General features: G+C 49.4%; 1 protein-coding gene across 3 annotated transcripts in view; it reads right to left on the bottom strand.

The window, feature by feature from the left end:
• The window catches only part of ASTN2 (astrotactin 2), a 961,664-nt gene extending 940,995 nt beyond the window's left edge, over window positions 1-20,669 (bottom strand). For all 3 annotated transcript variants that reach the window (XM_024126377.1, XM_024126379.2, XM_024126378.1), the window contains exon 1: window positions 20,243-20,669. In XM_024126377.1, the coding sequence (XP_023982145.1) occupies window positions 20,243-20,669 (427 nt within the window). The remainder of the gene's footprint in view (window positions 1-20,242) is intronic.
• Window positions 20,670-22,213: the final 1,544 nt, after the last annotated feature.

Raw genomic sequence — 22,213 nt, 5'->3', positions numbered from 1 at the left:
GAGCGGCTGGGCCCGTGAGCCATGGCCGCTGAGCCTGCGCGTCCGGAGCCTGTGCTCCGCAATGGGAGAGGCCGCAACAGAGGGAGGCCCGCATACCACAAAAAAAAAAAAAAAAAAAAGAAAGCAGTTTAAGAAGGGTAGATAGTGTTCCACCAACAGAAATGGAGGAGAAGCAGGGCATCCATGGTAGAGGACCAGCCTGAGTCAAGTCATTGAAATGTGACTTTAGTAGCGCTTGTTTTCTGAGAGCAATAAAAAAAAAAACAGTTTATCTGAAGTGTAGGTAGAGGAATGGTGAGAGAGAAGGATAATTAAGATGCGTTTGGTCCTTAGGTGGAGAGCTAAGATGCCAAGGAGTTTGCTGTTAATCCTGTAAGCAGTAGGGAGCCACTGAGGATTCTAAGTGAGGGAGAAATGACCTTTGGGAATGAGCCTTCAGGCAGCATATGAAGTATCTACTCAAAGGAAGAAACTGAAGCAGTATTGCAAGAGACTGGGAAAGAGACGACGTGACATGAAGAAGGTGGGAAATGAGGGAGGAGTAGCTGCTACTGGATTACAAGAGAGAGGGTTGTACGGAAGCCTTATTTTGCCCCAAATAAGAATGACATCTAGGGGCTTCCCTGGTGGCGCAGTGGTTAAGAATCAGCCTGCCAATGCAGGGGACACAGGCTCGAGCCCTGCTCTGGGAAGATCCCACATGCTGCGGAGCAACTAAGCCCGTGAGCCACAACTACTGAGCCTGCATTCTAAAGCCTGCAAGCCACAACTACTGAAGCCCACGTGCCACAACTCTGAAGCCCGCGCGCCTAGAGCCCATGCTCCGCAACAAGAGAAGCCACCCAATGAGAAGCCCGCGCACCGCAACGAAGAGTGGCCCCCGCTCGCCGCAACTAGAGAAAAGCCCGTGTGCGGCAACAAAGACCCAACACAGCCAAAAATTTGAAAAATAAATAAATAAATTTTTTTTAAAAAAAGAATGACTTCTAAAAGTCTGATTATAATCCTTGAAGGCAGTTCCCTGAAGTCATGTCCTGAGCCAAAGTCTTTGCAGAGGAAGAATCATCCAAGAAAGGCGAGCTTTTTCACAACGATTTGCCAGCCCATTAACCTATACCGCAGGAGCCCTTCCCCAGTGTCATCCCCACCGTGTCCCCTCATAAGCCACTACGGGCATATCATCCAATGAGAATTGGGTGGAAAAAAAGAAGCAAAGAGCAAAATGAGATGGAGAAGGTACTTTAAAAAACATGTGCTAGAAAAGTCAAAACAAATTCCCAGCCATTCCTGCTGGAGGAGATTTTATGGGGCAAGACATCCCCAAAATGGGTTTTTATACTGAATTATACTGTGCACCTCATAAAGCACGGAAACTCCTGGCAGCCTGCACACACACACACACACACACTGCCCTCTCATTACCTGACCAACCCTCCCCAGCAGGTAGGCACGCTGGGAGGCCCAGGGCCATGAAGGCAGCCCAGTGGAGGTGAAGGGACTGGGGTCCGCACACAGAAGCAGCCCCAGCCCCTTGACGTTAGTAAGGTACTGGCCTCCTCTGGCCCTGGGTCTCCCTCTGTGCAATGAGAAGGCTGGTCTGGATAGGCCTGAGGGCCCTGAGAGTTCTAAATCTGGATGGCCTGAAATGTTGGCTCAGGGATGGACAGAGTTACAAAGGTCCCCTGTAAAGCTGTGCCTTTATAGAAAGATCTGGGGTGAGGACAAAGAGGACTTGAAGTGGAATTCCTGTTCTCTTTCCCTCCTGAAGTGAAGGAAAGATAAGGTGTGGTCATAGGTGGAAAAAAATTGTTGATAAAACCTAATTATTTTAAAAGATATTGCAAAACTACTCTTGAGCAAAGGGATATTTGGCATGGCATGCAGGAAGTTGACCTGATCTGGGAATTGAACTGCAGCCCCATCTCGCTCTGCATCCCATGCTAGGTCACTTCAATATTTGAACCACAGTCTCCTCATCTGTAAAACAGGGCAGGTGTCGGGGTGCCTCCCGTAAGAGGCCACTCAAAAAGAAGCGGGCGTCAAGACAACTGCTGGGGAGTCCCAGGAGGGGCCATGAACTCCAAGAGTCTAATTGACCTGAGTTCCTGACACAGGTCTGGGATTCAGTTTTTCCACCTTTAAAAAAAAAAAAAGTTTCTAGTTTTACTGAGATACAACTGACACATAACACTGTGTAAGTTTAAGCTATACAATGTGTTGATTTGATACAACTATATATTGCAAAATGATTACCACCAGAGCACTTGCTAACACCTTCATCTCGTCACATAACTACCATTTTGTTTTTGTTGTGAGAACATTTAAGAGCTACTCTCTTAGCAACTTTCAAGAACATAATACAGTATTGTGAACTGTGGCCACCATGCTGTATATTAGATCCCCAGAATGTGTTCATCTTATAACTGGAAATTCATACTCTTCGATCAACATCTCCCCATTTCCCCCACCCCCCAATAACCACCATGCTAGTCTCTGTTTCTATGAGTTTGGCGTTTTTAGATTCCACATATCAGTGATATCATACACTATCTATCTTTTTCTGTCTGACTTATCTCACTTAGCATAATGCCCTGGAGGTCCATCCAACACTGTTGCAAATGGAAGGATTCCCTTCTTTTTTATGGCTGAATAATATTCTATTGTAGGTAAAAACCACACCTTCTTTATCCATTCATCCTGAGATGGACGCTTAGGTTGCTTTCATATCTCAGCTATTGTAAATAATGCTGGAATCAACATAGGCGTGCATATACCTTTTCGAATTACTGTTTTTCATTTTCTTCAGATAAATAGACAAAAGTGAAATTGCTGGATCATATGGTAGTTCTATTTTTAATTTTTTGAGGAACTTCCATGCCGTTTTCCATAGTGGTTGCAAAGATTTACATTCCCCCCCAAAAGTGCAAGTGGGTCCCCTTTTCTTCTTCTTTAAATAAGGGTTTTGGGCAAAATGCTATCTAATGGCTCAACCACTAAAATTTCTGTGACATTAATGCCTCTGTCAACCTGAAACATGTATAAATTTCAAAAGCTTTCAGTGGGCTTCCCTGGTGGCACAGCGGTTAAGAATCCGCCTGCCAGGGCTTCCCTGGTGGCGCAGCGGTTGAGAGTCCGCCTGCCGATGCAGGGAACACGGGTTCGTGACCCGGTCCGGGAAGATCCCACAGGCCACGGAGCGGCTGGGCCCGTGAGCCATGGCCGCTGAGCCTAAGCGTCCGGAGCCTGTGCTCCGCAACGGGAGAGGCCAAAACAGTGAGAGGCCCGCGTAACGCAAAAAAAATTAAAAATAAAAGAATCCGCCTGCCAGTGCAGGGAACACAGGTTTGAGCCCAAACAGAATCCACCTGCCAGTGCAGGGGACACAGGTTTGAGCCCTGGTCTGGGAAGATCCCACATGCTGCAGAGAAACTAAGCCCGTGCGCCACAACTACTGAGCGTGTGTTCTAGAGCCCGTGAGCCTCGACTACTGAGGCCCGCACAGCTAGGGCCCGTGCTCTGCAACAAGAGAAGCCACCACAATGAGAAGCCTGCGCACCACAACGAAGAGTAGCCCCCGCTCACTGCAACTAGAGAAAGCCCACACGCAGCAACAAAGACCCAACTTGGCCAAAAATTAATTAATTAATAATTTTTTTAAAAAAGCTGTCAGCTAGCTTTCTCTGCACTGACCGCCAGCTGCATTTTTACAGAGCCAGTTTCCCAAACCTGTTTATGCCTGTTGTGTTTCTCATAACTCTAAAATTTAATGAAATGTTGTGCAGGTTAAAAATTTATGAGCATCAAAAGAAAGTGGCTTCTAGGAGGACTGAGCTGATCTTACGATAAAAATAAAGTCACTTAAATATTGCTATTGAGTTAGGTCAGGTGTGACAACTATAAAAATTTAGAAAGGAATCATAAAACTCTAGAAGAATTACTTGGCAAGCATCTTTAAGTTCTCAGTCCCCTTTAATGAGACCAACATTGGAGATCATATTCGGAACATTATGAACATGGCTTATACAAGAAAGATGACATGGAACTCCAATCAGTTGACCCAGACTCGAAGAAGAGGCCCTGGGCCTACATCAAATCACTGGCAAACGTATACACATTTACGAATTTTAAGTTAAAAGGAAACGTTTAATGTGCATTATTATTTTCTTATGATTCCTTGCTTTAATAGACTTTTTCTATTAACTGACCAGCTGCCAATCTACATGGCTTCATAAACGAGGGCTTCTAAAGGAAGCAACTCAACCTAAGCCCAGGTGACCCTCTCCTGAACAGTCTGTCTCCCCACTCAAGTGAGAAAATAATTTAAGGAAGAAAAGAAGAACTGCTTTACCCATCATGTCAAATACTGTGCCAGAAAGAAACAGACACCCAACCCAGCCTCGTGATAATTGTTTCCTTTCTGGCTCCTTCCCTGCTGGCTTCAGTTTCTTCTTTTAGTTCTGCAGACAGAAAAATCATTATCCTATTCTCTATCTCTCATATATATCTATATGTATGTACACACATACATGTATATATATGTGTGTGTATATACATACATACATTTGTATATATACATATATAAACACACATTATATGTATGTGTGTGTGTGTGTGTGTGTGTGTGTGTGTGTGTGTGTGTGTATACACATTCACATAGGGTCAGTCAAGAAGTGGACTCCCTGCCTGTGGTCTGGAAGGAATCTGCAAGTATGCAAGTAGATTCTGGGACCTGGAGCTGGCTTAATATTGGAGTGTCTCTTTAGCTGAAGCCCAGAGAGACTCATCCTCCCCAGATCTATCATGGAACCCAGTTGGAAAAACCAATGCCCTAACAAAAGACGGTTTCATTAATATCCCTGAGCTGCTTGCAAGAAACTTGCCGAATGACCTCGGACAAGTCACTTCCTCTCTGTCGCATCACCAAAGTCAGGCACATACTTATTCTACATTTCACTAGGATCCCAGCAAGCTCTTCATCATGATCACTTCTGGGGAATGAGATTGGGTGGGGGAGAGACTTTCACTTTTTCCCATATAATATTCCTGAATTGTCTGAATTTGTTACTACAACAAGCTTGCATTCCTTTTGTTGAAACCTAAAATTAAGGTTAAAAATTTACTAAGTATGTATGCACTCATTGCTGGAGTTACAGATATTAAGGAGACATGATGTTTAACTCAGGAAGCTTGCAAGAGTAGCAAGAGAGACAGACAATTAAACAATCACAATATTTTCATGAAAACACGGACTGCAGTGAATATACAAAGTGCTTGAGAGATAACTGTTCTCGGGGGAGCCAGGAAAGTCATCTTGGAAGCAGCAAAGGCACATTCAAGCTGGATCTTAAAATACGGGTAGGAGTTATGAGGCAGGAAAGATATTGTTTAAATGTATACATTAAAGGAAATCTCACAATTAAGTGGACAAAATTTAAATTTTAAATGAATATCTTTATCTCAGCAGTTGGGTTAAATCCATGTTTCCCAAAGTGTGGTATGAGAGATTAGTTTAGACGGCACGTGGACACTACGCTAACTTTTACAGGCTACCTTCCATTTATAGCAAGTTATTCTGGTGTTCCATTTGTGAGTGATACAAAGATTCCTTTTAAAAAATAAATACAGCTAATCCCATTTACTATGTGACCTTGTACAATTGACTTGATCTCTTTGAATGGCCACATCTTCATCCGTAATATGGAGATGCTAAAAATACCCATGAAAGGGAGGGTTTTTTTTTTTAATCAAAAAGTTCAAGTGTTATTATCCCAATAGTTTGTGAACTCCCTGCATTTCTGTGCCCCCAAGGGACTCAGCACAATGTCTGGGATGGAAGATCGACTGAATGATGACTGAAGGGGCTTAGCTCCAAGCAAGGGTAACTTAAGGTGAACCACAGGTTTGGGGTGAACAGAATTCATCATCCATGCAAACCCCAGTTGATCCTAGTGACTGATGAGGCATCTGAAGCTGTGATTAAGTTGATTAGCAATGTCTGATCACACACATTTTCCATTTATTCATTCCTTCATTCAACTAATAGTTACTGAGTGCCTACTATGTGACAGGCACAGCTCTAGACACCTGTGATTCCAGTAGTGGACAGGACTGGAAGGTTCCTCCTCTCTCATGGAGTATCTTATGCGGTCCAATCTTCCCCATCTACCTGAAGGAGAGGTGGCTCTGACAATATTCACTTAATCTTATCTGAGGCCCAAAGAGGAACTGTCATTTATTTGAGGCCACAGCAAGTAGATGGCAGAAACAGGACTAGAGCCCAAAGCATTTGCCTCTCAATCTAGCACCGTTTGGTATTTAGCAGGCTTGCAAAACCTGCTTGGCTTTCCAAGATCCTCAGCTGCCCCTTCTCAGCCACCAGCCTTCCCACCTGTTGCCTCTCTTGGCGGAAGGGTTGCCTTCTCTTCCCCAGCTGGGAGCAGGGGAGCAGGTGAACTGGGGCCATTCCCTGGAGGGTTCTGCACTTTGGAGATGGTTTACAGGCCAGGAGACTAAAGTGGAGAAAGAAAAGAAGGGAGGGAGGGAGGGAGGGACGGTAGGAGTCCTGCTATTGGCAGACAGGTAATTGGTTACTTTGGGAGGTCAGCTTCTTCCAGTCTCCCTCCCTGGGGAAGGCTAGAGAGAAAGTAATTGAAGAAGGTGCCTGAACAAATTAGTGTGAGACTGGGCTTAAAAATTTGAGTTGCACCTGGGTTCAGAGCTGAGGGTTTGATCTTCAGACGCCCAGAAAGGATGCAGAGATGGAGGAAGGAAGGGAGGGAGTCGACTTTATCCTGCTGCAGCAGAGCTTCCAGCCTCAGAAGCTCCTAAAGGGAATCTTTCTTTCCCTCCTGGGCTCCTGCTGAGCTGAGGGGGCTGAGAAGAACCTCAAATATCACTTATTTTAATCTCATCACATGAGATACGGTAGGAAGCCCAGAAAGTGGAAGGGACTTGACCACAGACACCAGCAGAACTGGGACCAAATCCCAGGACCCCTGGCTCCTAATTCCAGCCACCAGATGACCCTGCCCCCTGGCTCCATGAGGTCTTTACTCACTGCACTTCCTGTGAATTGCCCTAAACATGCTCCAACTGCAAATAAAGTGGGGAGGGGATGTGTCCTAGGGATTAAAGTATAGGTCTGTTTATCTTTGTTTATTTAACAGACACCTAGATGGCATTTGCTGAGTGGTGGGCACTGGTCTACATGCTCTATGAACTTTAGCTCTTGGAATCCTGAAAGCGATCTCCTGATAAGCAGCAGAACCACCCAATGAGGCGGCTACCTTGTAAGATGGTGTTCACAAACTACCACCCCTACCGCTGCCCACGTGTCATTCATTTGGTCAGGAAACATCTACTCAGCACCTACTATGTGCTGTGTAATGCATTATATAGTTGAGAAGAGCCAAAAAAATGAACAAGACACATTCCCTACCATCAAGGAGCTGCCAGATAAAGTTTTTTGGGTTTGTTTGTTTTTTTTTTTTTTTTTTTTTAAATAAACGGGATAGAAAGCTATGAGGGAGATGGTGTACCAGGGAAGGCTTTGGTCAGGGAAGACTTCTTGGAGGAGGTGGCTTGAGTTCTATGAGAAAAGGAAATAGGAACCCAGAAAAGAAGGCAAAATTTTTTAAAGTTTCTAGACTGTGAAAAGGAATTAAGATTTTATCTTAAGAGCAATGAGAAACATTTAAAGGCTTTAAACAAGAGAGAGGCAAGATCCAATTTGCTTTTAGAAAACGATCACTCTGGTTACTGTATACAGCAGGGCTGGCAAACTTGTTCTGTAAAGGAACAATTAGGAAACATATTAAGCTTGGTGGGCCAGATACTCATTGTTGCTACTACTCAACTCCGCTGTTGTAAAGCAAAAGCAACCACAGCCAATACATACACAAGGGTATGAGTGTGACTTTGTTCCAATAAATCTTTTTTATTTATGGACACTGATAGTTGAATTTCATATAATTGTCGCATATCACGAAATATTTTTCTTCTTTTGATCTTTTCAAGTATTTAAACAAGTAAATAGACTTACAGGCCACACAAAAGCAGGCAGCAAGCTGGATTTGGCCCATGTGCTATATATCAAAAAAATATAAAGAAAGGATAAGGAGGATGGAGAGGCAGCAGGAATTCCAGTTAGGAGACTGAGGTAATAGCCCAAGTGAGCTTGGACAAAGGTGATGGCGGTAGGACATCGTGAGAAGTGAAGAATTTTGACAGTCATTTTAGAAGTAAAACCAGCAAGGTTGGTTGACTGAAAGAATGAGAGAGGCAAAGGAAGGGAGATATCAAACATGATTCCTTTGCTTGAATAACTGGGTGAATGGTAGTCTGGTTTCCTGAGATGGAAGGGATGTGGGGAGAGCAGGTTTGGGGGACAAATCACACACTGGTAATATGATTCCTGACAGCAGAGAGAGAAACAGGGTCCCTGCAGGTTGCCAGATAAAATACTGGCTGTCCAGCTAAATTTGCATTTCTGATAATCAGAGAGTCATTTTTAGCATAACTACATCCCAAATATTGCATGGGACATATGGGATGTAGTTATACTAAGCAAGTATTCATTATCCGAAATTCAACTGGGCATCCGGCATTTTATTTTTTGCATTTATTTTTTGTTCACAAAATATGCCAATCCTACTAGGCGGGTAGCCTTGGAGGAGAAAGGAAGGTTCCTCAGAAGAGGTAATAGCTGAGCTAAGGCTAGGAGATGGCCAGGTGGATGAGAGACCAGAAAAGCATTATAAGCAGAGAAAACAGCATTTCTATTCAGGAGTCAGGTAGGGGGAATAGGCCTGGTTCCCCCCCCAGAAATCTGCCAGTCATCAATGAAGCTAGAGCCCCAAGTGCCACGGGGAATGTCAGGAGGTGAGGCCGAAGAGATACCCAGGGACCACTGCACCCAGGGTGTCAAGGGACACACCAAGGATTTGGTACACTTCTTAAAGTACAGATTCCCAGGCCCCTCCCAGGTGCTTCCACTGATCTGGAAGGAAAACCTGGCTTCTAAGGTGATTCTGAGGGGTCGCTAACTTTGCGAAAAACTGGGCTAAATAATCTGGGACCTTTCCCAGTGACAAATCCCAGGAGCCTAGGAAGTTGCTACCGGCTGTGAAGTCTTGAAAAGAGTAACCCAGGTAATCAGAGCAAAGGCAGCAGAGAACAAGCCTGCAGCCTCCCAAGGGGACTCCTGAGAAGGGGGTTCTGTCCTTTTGGATGGAAGTAGGTGGTCCAGAATGTTTGTCCAAGGACCCACCCAGCTCTCCAAGAGTCCCTAGGCATCTGGTACCTGGTTCTCATTGGAGCTCTCAGCTCCTGCAAGGAGACAGACGTCTCCATGCCTCTCCTTGCCGCCCTGCCTCCTTCCCTCCTCAGCCCACAGCCACCACTGAAATGATTCCCCCAAATGCAGCTATGACTCTGACTGGAAATCTCTTTACTGCTGATTCTGCTAATGGAAATGTTCCTTCCCTTTGCGGCTGCTTGCAAAGCCACTCGTGACTTCCCCGGGTGCCTGAGAGCAAGGCTTTGTCAGCTGGCAGCCACCAGAAGGGAGAGGGTTCTGCCCCGATTGCCTCCCCCAAGACCCGCCTGCCTTAGACTCAGCCTCTCCGAGTTTCTCTGGCCAAACTGTCCTCAGACAACCCGGGAGCCCCCCGGAAGCCCCCCGGGAGCCCCCCCACCCCCCGCCCCAGCCCCACCGCTTCCCCCTGCTCTTGGAGAGGGAGCAGAGATCAATGGTCAATTTCATCCTTTTTCTCCTCGCTGGTGGGGAGAGAGGGAGGGAGGGAGGGCAGAGGTCAAAGCCAGCATGCTGGAGTGGAAAGAGGGGGGAGGGAAAGGGAATTTGCATTCATGAGTTATTCATACCTCCACCTCCTTCCATAACAAGGATTCCAGGTGGCTAAGAGGCACAGAGCACAAACTGTGCCAGACGCTGTGCTAGGTGCTTTGCACACACTATCTCCGTAAGGATCATATAAATTGAGCACAGTGTTGGACAGTGACTGCAACTGAAGATGGAGGGCTCTCCAAAAATAATGATCGCAGCAACCCAGAGAAGGGATTGCTGTGTTACCTTCACTTTCTTCACGGCCATACAGAGGTCTACAGTTAGGAAGCAGTGCAGCGGGATTCTACCCCAGGGCTTTGGGTCTTCAGAGCTGGCACACCCAGTCAGAGGACCTGGGCTACAGACTGGATTTTGCCATGGCTTAGCTGTGGGACCTTGCAAATGTACTTCTTTTTGCTATAGGTAAATGAGGGAGTTGGGCCGGATCTCAAAGGCATTCTTTTACCCAGTTCTAATATTCTAGGAGAACTATACACTATTTATTAGGACTTTTATAGCATTATCATATATATATATATTATATATTATTATATATATATCCCATATCTATAGATAATGTAATATAAATTCCATTTTCAAGGTAGGAGCATAAAAACTGCACCATGCTGCTAGGAAGCACTAGGTGACAAAAGTCAACTTGGGATGAAGGGGAGGAGTGACAAGGAAGTTCACCTAGTCAAACAGGGGCTGCATCTCAGATAACAGATGCTTGACAATTTCTAGAAAAAGAATGTAGAGCTTCTCTAAGTTCCTGGAAGGTCTAGGTAATAGGCTCCCTAATATAACAGTATGCCCAGCAGAAGGTGGGAATTCCCTAAGCACCGAGAGAAGAAGGAAGTGGAAAGGGAAGAAGAAAGGGAAAGGAGGAAGGAGAGAGGGAAAGAGGAAGGAGGGAAGGAGGAAAATCAAGAAGGCATGGCAGCATGGGAATTTGCTTGTCAAGTAGTCCAGGGGTAACGAGTGACATCTAGAGAAGATGAGACAAGGCCCGGTGCTCTCCTGGCAAACGAGCAAGGAGCGACAGGGCCTGAGGAGATGCTGAGTCATTTCCTGGCAGCCCAGAAATGAGGTGTTCAGTCCCTCAGGCCTGTGAGGCTGTCACACCTGAAGTTCCTCTATAAGAAACGTCTGCAACTACTTGGTAACGAGAGGAGGAAGAGATAAAAAGTACAAGAGGTCGTCAAAGAGGTGAAAACTCAAGAGCACTCCTAGTTCTGTGCAGTACGGAAGGCAGAGAGAGCACGGAGTTTGGAACCAGGCACACCTGGGATAGGACCCAGCTCAGCTGTATGATAGCTGTGTGATCTTGGGTATGTTTCTTAACTCCTCTGAGCTTCCGTGCTCACCTATAACATGGGATGAATCCTATCTGTCTTTCAGCACTATGGAAAGAAGGAAATGCAGTAACAGATGTGCCAGCACTGCATCCAGGGCATAGTCAACGTTCAATGAATGCTTGCTTCTTTCATAGCCTACCTACCCCATGCCAGAAGGGTGAGGTCCAGCATACCAGCTCCCCCGACCCCCAGTGGCCTGGACTAAGGTGGGAGGAAGGCACACCAGACTAGGAGTCAATAGATTGGATCTGGTTCCTGCTCCACCACTGACTTGCTATGGTGACCTTGACTTCTCCATCTTTATATAAAAGGGTTTCGTTTAGAAAATGTCCTAAATTCTTACCATTTACGGCAGGTGATGATCCCAACACCGTGACGGATCATCTCCCCCCAGACATTCAGTGCCTCTCTGTTTGGCACGTGCAAAGGTGCTCATCCCTTAGCTGGCTTCCAGGATTCTCAAGAAAAGGTCTTCCCTAAACCCAACTCTTTTTTCCTCTAATCGAACTGGTCTCATTCCTCATCCTACAAACACCCCAGAATAATAAGGAGGCAGAAGAAGGTAGAGGCAGTAGCTGTGGAAGCTCAGAAGAGGGAAGGTTTCATGGAAGAGGAGGCATTCCAGCTCAGCCTTAACAGAGGAGTGGAATTTCAACACCTCTCCAGTTCTGCACAGTATGGATTCTGAGATGAGACTTGGCAAACCTAAGTTTCTAGTCATCTAAGATGCCCTGAACACCTAAGATGTGCCGAGCACAGGGTGAATCACTGCAGCCCCAGAGATGAAGGAGGGAGGTTCTCTGCCTGTGGGGCTCTTAGGCAAGGAGCACAAGACAGACAGAGAAACACGTTAAGTTCTGCTCTCACTCTGCCCCAAGCCACCATCATCTCTCACCTGAACAGACTCCTATAGACCTTCCTCTCCCATCCTTGCTCCTCTACAGAGCAGCCTGAGTAATTCCTTTGAGACAGAAGTCGGTTACGGATACTCTTTTGCTTAACGTCCTGCCTGGCTCTCCATGGCACTCACAGTAAAAGCCTAAATCCTGTCCTGTCCTGTCCACCCCGCACTCACTCTACTCCGGCCATACCGGCCTTCTTGCTGGCCCTTGAACGCTCCAGGTGTGCTCTGGAGTCAGGTCTTTGCTGGAGCCGTTCTCTGCCCGGAATACTCTTCCACATATCTGCTTGGTGACGCCTTCATGGCCTTCAGGTCTTGGTCCAATCCTATAATCTCAATAAGCAATCCTTTGGCCCTATTTAATATTAAAACTGATTTCCTCACCTCAACAACGTCCATTTTCTTTTTGCCCTTTTTTTTTTTTATAGAATCTATCACCTTCTCACATACCACATAATTTTCTTATCTATTACGTTTATCATCTTCTCCCCAACACACATACACATGCACACACACACACGCATATATACACATACTCCTGGATATGAGCTCTCTGAGCACAGGAATCTGTACCTTTTGTTCTCCATACATCTTAAGTGGCTGGAGCAGTGCCTAGCACGTTGTAGGCGCTCAGTAGTTCTAAGGGACCAGCCACTGTTACACCAGTCTTTATATCGCCAGTGGGCACCAAGGCGCAGAGTGTCCAACTTTAGTGCCAAGAGGTCAGGAAAGGCTTCAAAGGTAAGTTCATAGTTGAATTCAGCCTTGAAAGGTAAGAAGGAATTTTCCCAGGGCCTTTGGGGCAGAGTTACAGAACAAGAAAGAAGGGTTCTTAGCATAGGACAGTCTGGGCAGAGTCTGATCATGGACACTGTAGCTCAATAAGGAGCTTGAACTTCATACTAAGAATTATGGGGAGCCAGTGAAGTGCTTTAGGAGAGGATGGCCATGATCAGATTTGGGCTTTTAATGAACTTCCTCTGTCTGCAAGAACAGACGATGGACTAGAGAGGACAAGACTCGAGGAAGATAACCCAGTGATTTGACAGCTGAAATCGAAATCGTAGTCGAGAGAAGTGTTGACGTCTGACCCTGCCGGGGGCCGTGACAACAGGCATGGAGAAAGGGTTCCTTCTCAGGTGAAAACCCTAATGGTTTATGACATACGACATCCTTGTCAATTTTCGACTCACAGAGGGGCTGCCTGCACGCTCCAGTATGCCAGTAAGGAAGCTAGAAATCTTCCAGCCCTGAATCTTACGTTGGGTAGTGACCCCACCCCCTTCCAAACCAAAGAAAAGTCTTCCTGGGGGCTGCTGTCCTAAAGAACTGAGGATGCCAGTGAAGAGCCAGTGAGAGGAGAGCACAGCAAGTCCTGCCAAGCACCGCTGCCTGCCTTCTCTGGGGCCGAGAGGCTGCAGGCTCTGCTGGGAGGAAAGAAAAAGCCAGCTCTCTCTCGCTATAGTTAATCTTCTGTTGCCACTAGCTGGTCAGTATGAGAACGTGGGGAAGTATCAGCCCTGCAAAGAAAGCATCCCCATAATGCTGCTGCACCTCAAGGTTAAACCTGACTCTTTCTTTCTTTTTCTGGAAAAGAGCAGGCTCTGCTCACCCTCAAGGCAGCTAGAGTGAAAAGCAATGAGGCTCCCTCCTCCCCAGCGCAAAACCCATTGGCTCAGGCTCTCAGGAGAGAGACTGGAGCCAACCAGCTGGATACCTTGGGCAGGAGAACAAATTCAACTTCGCCAGGGATATCTTTCTCCTTAGATTTTTGTTTCTTTTGTTTGTTTGTTTTGCAGGGAGAGGAGGAGAGACTTGGTGCACCTTATGATGTTCAACCAAGTTGCAGACCTGAGACATATTTAACCCAGAGCCATGTGTTGGTAGTCAGTGTGATGGAAAGAAGCGTGGAGGGGGATTCCAGACCACTGGGTTTAAGTGTGAACAGCTGGTCCTTAGGTAGGTTACTTCCCTTGTCTGGGACCCAGTGTTACCATTTAAATGGAGGGGGTAGATTCAATGTGCTCTGAGAGTCTGTGATGCTGTAAGGCCATCAGAGTTGATGGTCATGGTAACAGTTTTCATGGCTTTACCCAAAGAAGTCACTGTCACTCTCCATCCTTCTCTCTCCCCAGCACACGTGTTCACACCATTCTATGGCAGCCAACGCCTAGTTTACAGCCAAGCAAGGAGGTAAGAAGCAGGAGGCTTTGCCGGCCAGGGGCCTAGGCAAACCTACTGTTGGACCTGCTGTAAATTAGTATTGTTGAATGATCTTGCAGCCTGAGGGCCCCATTCAAGATAAGGATCAAGCTGTGGGTCACAAAAGCTCAAAGAGCTGTGCTGTCTTGATGGCTAGTGTTCCTGACCCCCAGAGACAGCAAATCTGGATGGCCTTGACCAACCTGGGCCTCTCTAACAGCTAAAACGAATCCTCCTCTCACTCTGCCCCATCACCCTCTCAGTAACATAGTATAATGGTCCCTTGGTATCGACAGGAGATTGATTCCAGGACCCCACCCCTTTCCAAGATCCAAGGATGTGCCAGTCCCTTATATAAAATAGCATAGTGCAGTCGGCCCACGGTTGGTTGAATCTGGGGGTGTAGAACCCACGGCTACGTAGGGCTAATTGTACTTTCTGAGGGTAGATAATATATGTCTCTGCCCTAATTATTAAATAGAGTTCATCAGATCTGAACTGGCAAAGGCGTGGGGATGGAGTAAGGGAAGTGAGTGAAAAGGGGGAAAAAGATCAGAGACCACTGAATCACCGCGCCCCCCCCGCCCTTATTTACAATATCCCAGAAACCTGGACCATCAGAGCAGGACGGGACCTTGGAGTCTGAGTGCTACTGAAATGCTTTAGTGATAAGGGACCTGGAGCCCAAATGAGGAAATAACATTTTTTAAGCTTTGTCTGAAGACATCAAATTTGCCCTCTCACCCACCCCGGAACCTCTCCCTCTTACCCATTCTGGAAAAAAATACTGGGATTGATTTTAATGAATATTCTGTGGTCAGAAATCCCTACAGAAAACCCAGCTTATACTATTTGTATCTGTTTTTTTTTCTCCCACTTAATAACTGTCATCAACCTTCAGAATCAAGGCAGAAACCAAAAGGGGCAGATAGCCTCAATGCCTCTGGTCCTTTCTCCAAATGCCTGCCAAATAGCTGTGTGGTCCCTGCTTGAAGACTTCCTCCCATGTGGACCCTGTCATCATTAGAGGTCAGAATGCTTGGTTGTTGGACAGCTCCCAGGGACACATCCTCCTGTCATGTTGTACTCCATCCCCTTAGTATTTGCACCTTTAGGACATTCTTTAGAACCAGACAGGAAAAAAAGCACGTGCCTCATTCCCTGTTGACGTTCGAAGAAAGCTTCTCCAACCCTTGTGGACTGTCCTTAGGCTAAACTCCCTGCTTCTAGCAACCTTTCTGACCTCGTGCCTGGTCCCTCACTCCTTCTGGAGGCTTTTCTCTTTTGGTGCCCATTTTTGTCTGTATTTTAAGGAATCTTTGCAGACCTGACCAAGTGGGCATTTCAGAGCATCTCTGTCTTCCACCCAGACCAATCAGCTTCCTGCAAACAGCATCCTTTCAGGACAGATCTTGAGGACACTGCCAGATCTGCTCATGCAGATGCATTTAAAAACATACTACTGGATGGTTTTTCTTTCTCCACACACCCTCCCCCAAATATAGAGCACACGCCTCACCTGTGTGATTTATATGACAAGGTAAATTAGTAATGGATGTTGACAATGAGTGGTTACTCAGTTTTATCTCCTTTCCCCCTTTCGCTGAATCAAGGCTCATGGTAAACAGTCCAGCCTGGCCACTATCAAGCACAGGAAGAAGGATGCCATTTCCCTAGCGGTGGGCATGAAAGCTAAATCCACAAGCAGACTCTGGAGCTGCCTGGGGGCAGATGAGAACTGGGTGACGAGCGGGTTCACCTCAGAAGCCCTGCACGGACAGTTGCTCCCATTCAAATTCTTTCTTTTCCGTCAGTCCTTCCCAACACCCCCATGTTACCAGCAAAGGAAAGGAGACAGTGAGAAGCAAGAGCAGCTAGTCAGAGTTACAGAGTGGGTCAGGACACTCCAAGTTCATAGAATCTTTGCACCGAAGGATTATTTTAGGGCTCAGCTACCCGCTCATATCATAGCAAAAAGAACTGAAGATCCGGGGTAAATGACTTGTTCAAGGTCAGGGCGGGCCACAGATGAGAGTTCCAGGTCCTAAGCAACATCAAGTCCCCAAGCTGTACTGGACCATTCAACTTCTCCTCCAGCCCATCCTCCATGACCTCACTCAGTTTTTTGTTGTTGTTTTTTTTTTTTTTTCCTGTCCAGGAAATGTCCCCAGCTTTCTCTAAGTCTAAAGAGATATCTCCCTCCCTGATGTTACAGAATGTGTCATAACCATCACTCACTGGCACCACTACATAGGATGCCCTTCGACATCCCATGAGTCATGGAGCTTTGAGTTGGCAGGGTCATCGGAGGTCACTTAGCTCATGCCTCGCTCTCACACTCTCATACTTCAGCACCAGTGTAGCTAAAGTTCCCCCTGAGAAAGGTTCTTGCCGTGCTGATGATTGTTATGTTTCCTCGCCAGGACCCTGCACCATGCCCTACATAAATGTAACCAGCCCCTCCGTGCATATTTGGCTCAAGATGGCTGTTTAGCAATTACCAAGAATGTAGGTGTCTGATGGGCTGAGATTCCAGTCCCAGGTCTGCATTTACTCAAAGTGAGACCTTGACTAGGCACCCGACCTCTCTAAAGAATGTTTCCTTACCTGTAAAATGGGAATAAATGGGAATATGCCCACTTTATATATTTTATGTGAGTAAATAATAAAAGGCAAGAGTAAAGCTCTGAGCACCACACTGAGGATTCAACAACTATTTGCTATTCCTTGATCAATTTCAAGGAAATTCACTTTATCAGGACCACTGACTTAGATTCTAAAGAAGAGGCCCAGACATAGAAACTTGGGGGGTATTTCACCTCTGAGGGAAACTTCCACCTACATAAAGCAGGCTGGAACATGAAGAGAAGATTAGAAACATGAAGAGGAAAAGACCTGAAGAAAAGTCTTTTAAGTCTGGGCACTACCAATTATAGAGCCAATAATTCAAACCAGAGAGGCAGGCAGAATGGAGGGAGGGCAGGCCAGGTATGTCGGTGACTTTGGTGAATAGGGACGGTAGACAGTGTGTGCAAAATAATTCTGAGCTTCCCCAACTGGACTTGGAGTAGAATGGGAGCTCTACCTTTTATTTGTTTGTTCACCGCCCCTTAACACCAGGGACATTTTACCACCACCAACTCTAGACCCACAACCCAAAGCATAGCCTGAGGGCTTTGGTGGACACTATCACCCCCTAGTGGTGGCTCCACACACCCCGCTATTGGCAGGATCCAGCATTTACCGACTTTGCATGTGCGTCTGTGGCGCATGCCATCTCCAAATCCCTTGAACTGGTAACCTAGTAGTGAAAGACTCACCCAACTCGCCAGAGACAAACACTAGGGAAGGATGTTTAGAAGGTCTAAGGCCTGAAGATGGGATGATGGGATGGGGCTGCCTGGGGACCCTGGGGGAGATACGGCCATAAATGACTCATAGTACCCACCCCCCGCCCTCATTTTCAGCCAGCCTGGCCCTCCCAGAGCTCACTGTGCACTCTGTGTTTACACACAAACAGTGGAAGAACAACACAAATAAAAAGCCCACGTCTCCCTACACAGATCCTGCTATACGCGGCCATCTGGCGACTACCTCGCTAGCCAAATCCCTGGTAGGAGTGCCTTGGGCTGCCAGTCCAGGGCGCTGGGGAAGGAGGAGGAGGAGGAACCTGATTCCCCAAAGGGCTCAGGGCCTCGAAGGAGGACGGCACCTGCCACTCCACAGCAGGCAGTCCCAAGCCGCCAAGGCTCAAACGCCTGTGTCAGAGAAGGCGGAAGCCTCCAAGTGGAGAGCACCAGGAGACTCTCATGCTGAAGCACAGGTCTAGGGGATCTGACACTTCCAGCTCCTCACTCAGTTCCTCACCCAGGCTGCCCTGGGCTCCCAGGTACCCATTTCCTCTTGAAAGCCAAAGTTTAAAAACGCAGAGATTGCCAGCTCCAGGAATTCTGGAGCGTCTCCTGCGGCTGGCTGGACCAGGTCCTCCACATCCTAGGGAAACTGGAACGCTCTGGGGTCCTCGCTTCCAAGTCATGCCATACCCAAGGATGTTCCCCCCTTTCCCCCTCATTTGAACAGCCATTTAGAAGGATCCCCACTCCCTCCCTCTCCGGACATCCGGGAGTAGAGAGATCTCGAGGGTGGAGGGAGAAGGTTGGGATTGGAAGTGGTGAGGGACACCCTCCGTTTCTCTGGAAGGACCCTTCCCTGCGGCGGGGTCATAGGAGTTGGCCATGAGCCCAAGGTTAGCTCTTCGCCCTAAGGAACCCCATCTTCACCCCCATCCCCTTACTTGGAAATGGGCAGCCCACAGGTGCACGCGGGAATGGCTCTTGGTGTGTGTGTGTGTGTGTGTGTGTGTGTGTGTGTGTGTGTGTCCGCGCACGCGTTGTCTATGCTGGAACGTGTGTGTGGCACGCCAGACGCGCCGCCGCGGAAAGTCCCCGGGGAACCTGCAAGGCGCTCTCCCGCCTAGCATCCCACAAAGCTCAGCACGCTCAAGTTACAGCCAGCTGGGGAGAGCCCAGGGGCCAGAAACTCGAGGCACACGCTCAGACCAGGAAAGGGCCTGGCACTCGCTCAAATCTCCGAAGGCGGCCAGCACGAAAGGGAAGTGGCGGGCGGGCGGCGCGTCACAAAAATACATCAAAAATATTATGGCTCCCAGGAGAGAGGAGTCTAGTCCGTTGATTACTCTTTGGGGCTTCTCGGGCGAGCAAGGAGTTAACCTCAGAGGTTCACGCCGGGACCCCGAGGGCGCGGACATCGAAGGCCCATCACCCCCGCGGTGCCGGAGCTGAGCCGGATCCCGAGGTGTGGAGTCGGGGGCGAGCCCCCGGCGCCTTCCTGGAGCTGCTGTTGGCCAGACTCCGACAACCAATCGCACCCCGCTCCCCCAGGAGGGGAGGGGGGAGAGAGAGAACGGCGAGCGCGGGAGAGCTACGGGGGAACAACATTTCTGCAAACGCTCCCCGAGATAATTAAGCGATCAATTACCCGGGTGGGAAACCAGCTGCGCCTCCCACAGCTACCTGGAAGGGCCGACTCCTCCGGGACTCGCGCTGGGAACCAGCAGGCAGCAAGCTGCGGGCGAACTTTCCGATTAACTTTTACGTTTGAGCCCCCACCCCCATCCTTTTCCCCTCCCCTTCCTTTCTCATGCCTTTAAGTTATTATTATTAGCCCAGTGAGTGAGCTGCGAGGACAAACCTGCTCCCCGCCGGGAGGAGGGTAGGAAGGCGAATGCGACCACGGGGATGGAGGGAGAATCTGAAAGTGGAGGGACACCTTGGGTTCCGAACGCCAGTGCTCGGAAATCACTCAATCCTCCCCAGCCCCATTTCACAGATGGCTAAAACTGAGGCCCAGGGAGGGGAAGCGACTTGGCCAAGGTCACCCAACCCATCGGGAGGCCGAATTTATGCGGACTGACGGATTCGACATGGAGCGACTCCGCTCCGATTCTGGAGAAAATCGAACCGGAAGAGCACAGCCGAGGACTCCGAGGCGAGAGCGAGGGGGCGGTGACCGCGGGCGGCCAGCGGCCGTGCCCCAGGAGCAGTGGGCGGCTGGACCCAGACCTGGCTCCCGAGCGGGGGACTACCACGGCCCCCAGCTCAAGCACACTCAGGCAGTTGGGGTTTCGGCGTCAGCGACGGATCGCGGCAGAGCTCAACGTCTGCACTGAGAGACGGACGGACAGGTCCCCACCGCGGGAGGGTTGGCACGCCCCCGGTCTCCCGCCGCACGCTCGTCCACATACTGCCCCGGACTCATTCCAACCACCTGTACGCCCTCCGGGCCCCTCAGCTGCCCTCACTCAACCCCGCTCGGGGCAGCCCGGGGCGGGAATCCCCAGGGCGCCCCCACCCGTCTGTCTGCACGTGGGGGCTCCCGGTTCCCTGGGACCCCGCGTGTGCCGGCGCCCAGCCTTACCCAGGGTGAAGAAGGGCAGCTCTGTGTTGTCCAGGTCGTCCTGCACCGCGATGCGCCCCGGCAGCTCGTTACGCACAAAGAGCAGAAGGCGCGACTCGGCGGCGGTGCCCGCGGAGCCAGCGGAGCCCGGGGACTCGGCGGCGGCGGCTCCTGCCCCGGTCCCACTCCCGGCCCCGGCGCGGGTTCCGCTCCAGCCGATGTCGCTCTCCCGCAGAGCAGGCAGCGTGGACACCGTGACTGTCTTGAGCCGGCATGGGCTGTCGGGCTCCCGCGAGGCGGCGGCGGTGGCGCCGGCCAGAAGCGGCGGCGGCGGCAGCAGGAGTAGGACCAGCAGCAGCGGCGGCGGCGCCGGGTGGAAGCCGAGCCTCAGCAGCCCCCGGAGCCCCGAGCTGGGGCCGGGGCTGCGCCGGGCGCCGGCGGCGGCCATGGCGGGAGGGGCTGCGGTGCTGCGAGCGGCGGTGGCGAAGGAGGAGGAAGAGACAGCGGCGGCGGACGCCGAAGCGAACCAGGACGCCGGAGCTAAGGAGCCGTGGGAGCCGCTCGCTAGCAGCCCCCGGCTCCGGGCTCCGCCTCCCGATCGGCCCTGGCCCGCCCCCCCGCGCCGCCTCCCCGGGCCCCGCCGCCCGCCCCTTCTCTGGCTCCCCGCTCAGACCCCGAGCGTCTCGGTGGCTCCGCCCAGCCTCGTGCGAATCCCAGTCGCCCCCTCTCCTTTCCCAGGATCCCCCAATCCGCCCTCACAATATTCTTTAGCCACAGCACCCCTCTGCAAATTCCTAAGACTTAGGGACCCCGGGTGCTTCCCCTTATTCCCCTGGGCTCAACCCAGCTCGCCCAGCTTTACCCCACCCTGGCCCAACCCAGAGGCTGCACCTGGGGGCGCGCCTTAGCCCAGCCTTGCTCCAGACCCCGCCTTCTGGGGGGTAGGGGCGCCTGAGGATGGTCAAGACAACTTTGTCTCCCCTCAAGCCCAATAACAAGTCCTGTACCCTTTCCTAGTCCCTGAAATAATTCCTCGTGGCCTTAGAGACCCCTGCCCACCCACTTGCCCACAACTCAGGCATTCCTTCTCCCACCTCTCCCATCTACCCAGGCCTCAGAGGTTGCACCAACAGCTAATGGACAAAGGGTTGTCGAACTCCACCCTCTAAGGCCCCCACCCTCCTGCACTGACTCCAGGAGGATGCTCTGGCCCCCAGCTGCCGCCCTGCAAGCCAGCGCTTTTTTCTGGATCCTCTTCCCAACCTGGACAGCACTACTTGGCTGCTCTGCGTGTAAAATTCCTGAAAAGGGTGCGAGGTAGAGACCTACTACTCTGTCTGCTGCTGGCCCCCACGGGCTCCCACATCCTCTGCCCCGCTCCCGGAGGAGAGGTCTGTTCATCGACTCTTCAACCCCGCCCCACCCCACCCCCAAGCCCGGTCGTTTTTCTCCTGGATTCAAGCTGAGCTCTAAACCTAGGTCCTGGGACACAGGGCAGCCTTTTGGCCCTGGGCAGGTTCTCTCTGACCCACATACCTGGTATCCCCCAGCCAGCCATCACCTCTGCAGGAATCTGGACCTTGAGTGGCCCGCCTTCTCTACTCCCCTCCTCTTCTTCATCTTTCCTCTCTCTGTTCTCTCTTTCATCTCTCCACTCATTTCATTCTTAACCCTGTCTTGACTTTAATCTTATAAATGCTTCCTACCTATTATTGGTGAGCCATTTCCCATCTCCCGGTATTTCTTGCCCGTCTGCACCTTTGGTGTGGTCTCCTCCGTGCATTAACTTCTCTCATCTTAGCTCTTCCCTCTTCTGCCTCTTTTCTCCTTTCTGTATTTAACCCTTCACAGGAAAGGCCTTTTTCCCTCTCCCAGCACATTTTATTTACTTTTTCATGACTTTGGATAAAGGAAGAAGACTTAAAAGAAGGAAAAATCAAAACCTGTTTTGTGAACTTGGACTTAATTATACTGTTTATTAAGCATTCTCCA

The sequence above is a fragment of the Physeter macrocephalus genome, chromosome 9, assembly GCF_002837175.3.
Source record: "Physeter macrocephalus isolate SW-GA chromosome 9, ASM283717v5, whole genome shotgun sequence".
NCBI classification, from domain to species: Eukaryota; Metazoa; Chordata; class Mammalia; order Artiodactyla; family Physeteridae; genus Physeter; species Physeter macrocephalus.
The sequence above is the reverse complement of the archived record's forward strand: the minus strand, read 5'-3'. Positions and strand labels throughout refer to the sequence as shown.